Genomic DNA, 6,000 nt, shown 5'->3' with positions numbered 1-6,000 from the left:
TGGCGGTATAAGAAAGCAGGCTGAGGAGTCCATGAGGAGCAAGTCAACAGCAACTTTCTTCCATGGTCCCTTCTTCAGTTCTGCCCTCCAGACTCCTGCCCTGACATCCCTTTATGATGAACTACACCTGTGGGCTGAAATAAACCCTTTCTTTTCCATGTTGCTTTTTGTCATGGTGTTTTATCACAATAATAAAAAGCAAATTAACACACACAAAATAATAACAAATCTTAAAAAGAAATAGGATGCCATTTTCCCAACCACAACCATAATATAACCCCATCTAGAAAATGAACTTACCAAAGAGAAAACGAAAGACAGCCAGGTTTGCGGGGTCCGTTGGTCGGTTAAGCAGGGCCACGACACTCTGCCAGCTAGATAAATCTGTCCATTCAAACCCCAAAAGTTTCTCCATGCGGCTGCCCTGGCTGAGCCCTGATGTCCGCGCGGACTTGTTTTTCTGCACTTTATCTACAACCAAGAAGTGGGGGAAATGTGTGCACAGGAAAACCGAAGTCCCCAAAGCCTAGGGTCTCTGCCCACTGGATTCTCCCATTGATCGGACTTCTGGGTTGCAGGCCCTCCTCCAGGATCCTCCCACGGTCTCACAACCCAAGACTGCCATCTCTCTCAATGTGCCCCTTTCTAAGACACCGTCCCTCTCGCCAACCCTTAGCCTACCTGAGGCGGTAGCGGCCCGTGCAGAGCCACGGTGCAAAGCCATGACTGCAGGGACAGATGAAGCTGTGCAGCTGGGTCCGAGCGTGCGGAATCCCAGGACTTCGCTGTCTTAGGCTCCGCCTCCTCGACACGTCAACACACGCGCGGCAGGCCGGAAAGCGCCCGCACCGTCGTAAAGTCCGGAGCACAAGGGACGTGGGGCGGGGCTAGGTGTGTGGGCGGGGCGAGGGGCGGGGCGAAAAGGTCCTGAGCAAGGGGCTGAGCCCAGAGAGCTTGCAGAGCCGGGGGATGGGGACAGGGCAAGGGGTTTGCGGGGGATGGGCCGCGCAGGGGCAAAGGAGCATGCGTAAATCTAACCTTGGCATTGTGAGGGCTAGCTACCCATCACACACCTCAGCTTCAACCCCTGACGCCTCTGTTTTGTTGTTTCGAGGCAGCGTCTCTCTTTGTAGCTCTAGTCTTCCTGGAGCTCGCTTGTGTAGACCAGATTGGCCTAAAACTTACCGAGATCCATCTGTCCCTGCCTCTGGAGTGCTAGAACTAAAGGCATTCACCCCCATACCCATTTACCTCCTTTTGAGACAGAACTAGGCTGGAACTCGCGGTGATCCTCCTGCCTCTGTTTCCCAAATGTTTGGATTGCAAGACTGAGACATACTTTACTAACCTCCTTATGTCCTTCCCGAGTCCATCAGGTGTCTCTGGGTTTGAATGTACCTAATGTACTTCTTGGCATTAAAAAATAAAATAAATCGAGTGGGCTAAAGGGCAGACTTTCCCACAGACTGGAGAGTTAAGGATGCACTTGGAAGAACTGCCCCTATTTAAGGCTAGTGTGCCAACCTTTCTGTACCTAAAAGAACCCCTAGATTTGAAAGCAGCAGGAAGGTAAAACAAAGGAGAGATGCGGAGCAAGCACTATGCGTCCAGCCATCAGTCAGAGGGTCTTGAATACAGTTATAACATTCAATTCCCTGCTGGAGGTGGCCCACAGAATAAGGAAAAGCACCCAGACCAGGACGCTTCACCAACATTTTGGTCTCAGGACACTTTTACACCTTTGGAAACAGAGGAAACTAGTTTTCTGTATTTATTTTTGTTTTGTTTTAAGATAGGGTCTCATGTAGCCCAGGCTGGCTCAGACACTGCAGGGGAGGGTTACCATGAACTATCGATCCTATTGCTTCTACCTCCTGAGTCCTGGTATTACAGACATGTGCTATGAGTTCTGGCTTTTTTTTTAAGTGTGTGTATGTGTGTGTAATGCTGGGACTCAAACCCAAATCCTAGAGTACACTAGGCAAGCACTGTACGTCTGAGCTACAACCCCAGCTTTGAAGATGTTTTTAAAGATCTCTTTTTATTAATGTGTGTATTTGTGTATCTATATGCCTGTGTGTGTGCAGGTGCCCACAAAGGCCAGAAGAGAGTGTCAGATAACCCATAGCTGGAGTTACAATGGGTTATGAACCCCAGAATGTGGTGCTGGGAATAGACCTGTGTCCTCTGCAGAGTAGCAACTGATTGCCTTTCCAGCTCCTATTTTGAAGAGCTTTACATTGAGAAGATTTTTAAATGAGTATCTAGGTGGTGTGGAGAGAGAGCAGCAGTTCAGAGCATGTTTGGTCTTGCTCTTGTAGAGAGGACTGTCTTTAACTCCAGTTCCTAGGGGATCCCAGGCCTCTGGCCTCTGAGGGCACCTGCTATCATGTGCACATTCCCTCACACAGACCAATACACATAACTAAAAATAATAAAAATAAATTTCAAAAAATATACATCAATGCTAAATGTGGTGGTGCAAGCCAACACTCAGAAGGTGAAGCCAAGAGTATCGGGAGTTCAAGGTTGTCCTCAGGTATATAGTAAGTTCCAGACCAACCTATGTAAAAAGAGAAAACAAAACAAGCAAACAAACCCCAAAATTATATAACGTACACATATATATATATATATATATATATACACATGAATGTTGACTTATTCAAATACAATTGAAGAATTATTACATGTTTAGGTAAATTACATCTGTAATGCAATAGGTCACTGGTCTAGCATGTGTGAGGGCTTGTGTTTGATCCAGCAAGTACTACAATCTTTTGTGGAAAATAAGTATATTTCAGACCCAACCATAAGGCCCTTGTAGTGGTTTAAAAGAAGATGGCCCCCAAAGAGAGTGGCACTAATGGGAGATGTGTCCTTGTTGGAGGAAGTGTGTCACTGTGGGCATGGGCTTTGGGGTCTCCTATGCTCAAGCTACACCCAGTGAGACAGGCCACTTCCTGTTGCCTGCAGGCCAAGGTGTAGGACACTTAGCTACCCCTTCAGCACCATGTCTGCCTGCACACCACCGTGTCCCGCCATGATGATAATGGACTGAACCTCTGACCTGTAATTGAGCCACCTCAGTTAAATGTTCTCCTTTATAAGAGTTGCTGTGGTCATGGTGTCTCTTCACAGCAATAGAAACCCTGACTAAGACAGAAGTCGGTACCAGGGACTAGGATACTGCTATGAAAGGCCTGACCATGCTTTTGTTTGGAGGAATTTAGACTTTGGTACTTTGGGTTAGGAAAGCAGTGGAATGCTTTAAGTACTGCTTAATGAGCCATACTACTAGGAGCATGGAAAACAGTGGTGATAAGAGTGATTTGAGCTGGTCAATGGTGGCACACATTAAAGAATTCCAGCCCTTGGGAGACAGAGACAGGTGAATCTCTGTGAGTTCAAGGCCAGCCTGGTCTACAAAGGGAGTTCTAGGACAGGCTCCAAAGCTACACAGAACCCTGTCTCGAAAAAACAAAACAAAATAAAAGTGATAAAAGTGATTTGAACTCTGGTGGGGGGTGGATGGGGCTGGCTCAAAAGGATTCAAAGGAGAAGAATTTTAGTATGTTGCCTAGATATTGTTCTTGTGATATTTTGGATATATGTGGCTGCTTTGCTCTTGTCCAAAAGGTTTGTCCGAGGTGTTGCCTCTGAGTCAAGATATAAGGACTCTCAGCTCCTGCTCTAGTATCATGTCTGCCTGAATGCTGCCTTGCTTCCCACCATGACAATAATGGACTAAACCTCTAAAAATATAAGCCACCCCAATTAAATGTTTTCCTTTATAAGAGTTGCTGTGGTCATGGTGTCTCTTCACAACAATAGAAACCCTAACTAAGACAGTCCTCAAGAGATAGGCCTTCTCAGAACCAAACACTTGGTGGCAGACCTGGTGTGAAAATGAAGAGAGTCCTTCCTCAGTGCCCAGATAAGGGATTGGAGAGATGGCTCAGTGATTAAAAGCACTAGCTTCTCTTCCAGAGGACCTGGGTTTGATTCCCAGCACCCATATGGATGCTCACAACCATCTGTAACTACAGTTCAAAGGGATCCAATGTCCTGGCCAGTTCAAACATCAGGCACACACATGATACACACACACACGTAAAACATACACAGAAAAAAAAAATAAACCTTATATTTAAAAAGATTTTGGCTTGACTTTTGAGCACATATTGAGCTATGGAGAGGCCAGGTGACAAGCATAGAGTATGCCTCTAGAACAGATCAATAAGAAACTGGCCTTTGATCTGCTCTGTGGGATCTGGCCAGTGACCCTCTGGCAGTGTCCGTCAGGCCCTGTTTATCTGTTTCCTTAACAAGCTACAATTATGGGACCTCATAATATCCCATATCAAAGTGGTATATTCTTTTTGACGATTCATTTCCCTACAGGCTACCCCTTCAAATCACACAAAGTTGCATTTACAACAAGAATTTATCAGGCTAGGTAGTGGTGGCACACACCTTTAATCCCAGCACTCAGGAAGCAGAGGCAGGAGGATCTCTGAGTTCCAGGCCAGTCTGGTTTACAGAGAGAGTTCCAGTACAGCCAGGGCTACACAGAGAAACCCCGTCTCAAAAACAAAAAAATAAAAGTATCATTCAGATATTCAGAGCCCTGGCAGCATTTGTCTTGACACTGTGAAGTCACAGTGTTTTTCTGTTTTAACTGTTTTTTTTTTTTTAATTTAGGTATACATGTATGCGCGTGTCATGTGTATGCCATGTATGTGCCCACAGAAGCCAGAAGAGGGGATCAGATCTACAGGGAGTTATCGATGCCCAGTGTGGGTGCAGGAACCTGAACTTGAGTTCTGGAAGAGCAGCCACTGCTCTTAACTGCTGAGCCATCTCTACACCCTCACTTTAGATATTCCTAAAGTCCCTTAATCTATTAATCTATTGGTTCACTGCTTTGTGATCCAAACCCAGATGACCACCTAGTGGTAGGCTGCAGGGGTCTAATAAAGCAGACAGATAAGTACAGAATATTCAAGAACAGACTCAGAAACATGCCTTAAAGTCGGAATCACCTGAATCATACATAGGTGGAATGAACTTTAAATCACCATTCCTGTTTTAATTTTCTTACCTGGGTGTTCTCCTGTGAGACCTCATCCTTTTGCTTTTGTTAATCCCTGCCCATTCATTCCATGCTCAGATGAGAAGACTTAGTTCTTCCAGCTTTGAACAAAAACAGCTTTGAGGAACTGCAAAACAGTTACAAGAGAACAATTACCCAAGATTCGGGGAGGGGGGGAGTTGTTTTTTTTTTTTTTTTTTTTTTTTTTTAAGATTTATTTATTATGTATACAGTGTTCTGTCTGCACATATCCCTGCAGGCCAGAAGAGGGCACCAGATCTCATTACAGATGGTTGTGAGCCACCATGTGGTTGCTGGGAATTGAACTCAGGACCTTTGGAAGAACAAGCAGTGCTCTTAACCTCTGAGCCATCTCTCCAGCCCAGTTTTGTTTTTTTTTTTAATGGAACAGGGGGTGACTGGAGAGATAGTTCAGGGACTAAGAACACGTGCTGCTCTTAGAAAAGACCCCATTTTGGATCCCAGCATCCATGTCAGGTGGCTCCTGTAACTCCGGCTCTAGGGGATTTAATGCCTTCTTCTGGCCCCCATAGGTACCTGAACTCATATTTACATACCCCCACACATAATTTAAAAAATAAACTAAATCTTTAAAAAATGGAACATGTGAAGCAGGGTAAGAGGTCTGCAGAGCAAACAGTATCTGAGTTTCGATACCTCACACTCATAAAAACCAGGCCTGATTCTGAAGTTCTGCGCTCCTGGTCCTGAGGGATGGAGACAAAAAGATGATCGCCAGGGCTCGCTGAAGCAATCACTAAGCAGTCAGTGAGCCCTGGGTTCATCAAAAGACCCTCTCTCAGAAAGATCAGGTGGAGGCTGGAGAGATGGCGTTCAATGGTTAAGGGCACTTATTACTGTTGCAGAAACCAAGATTTGGTTCC

General features: G+C 45.5%; 1 protein-coding gene and 1 long non-coding RNA gene across 6 annotated transcripts in view; both read right to left on the bottom strand.

Annotated features, from left to right (window-relative positions):
- Positions 1 to 1,937, bottom strand: part of Ggcx (gamma-glutamyl carboxylase) — a 20,317-nt gene extending 18,380 nt beyond the window's left edge. For all 5 annotated transcript variants that reach the window (XR_003732922.2, XM_028855176.2, XM_028855177.2 and 2 more), the window contains exons 1-2: positions 682 to 1,937; positions 301 to 471 (exon numbers count right to left, since the gene is read on the bottom strand). Coding sequence is in view for 4 of the 5 variants with exons in the window: in XM_028855176.2 (XP_028711009.1) it covers positions 301 to 471; positions 682 to 724 (214 nt within the window). In the remaining variant the exon portion in view is untranslated. The remainder of the gene's footprint in view (positions 1 to 300; positions 472 to 681) is intronic.
- A 106-nt stretch (positions 1,938 to 2,043) lies between these two features.
- LOC114681603 overlaps positions 2,044 to 6,000 on the bottom strand; it is a 24,309-nt gene continuing 20,352 nt past the window's right edge. Inside the window, exons 2-3 of the long non-coding RNA XR_003732923.2 lie at positions 5,105 to 5,222; positions 2,044 to 2,563 (exon numbers count right to left, since the gene is read on the bottom strand). This is a non-coding gene — a long non-coding RNA (uncharacterized LOC114681603). The remainder of the gene's footprint in view (positions 2,564 to 5,104; positions 5,223 to 6,000) is intronic.

Source organism: Peromyscus leucopus, chromosome 3, assembly GCF_004664715.2.
Source record: "Peromyscus leucopus breed LL Stock chromosome 3, UCI_PerLeu_2.1, whole genome shotgun sequence".
Lineage (NCBI taxonomy): Eukaryota > Metazoa > Chordata > Mammalia > Rodentia > Cricetidae > Peromyscus > Peromyscus leucopus.
Note: the sequence above shows the minus strand (reverse complement) of the source record. Positions and strands in the feature narration are given on the sequence as shown.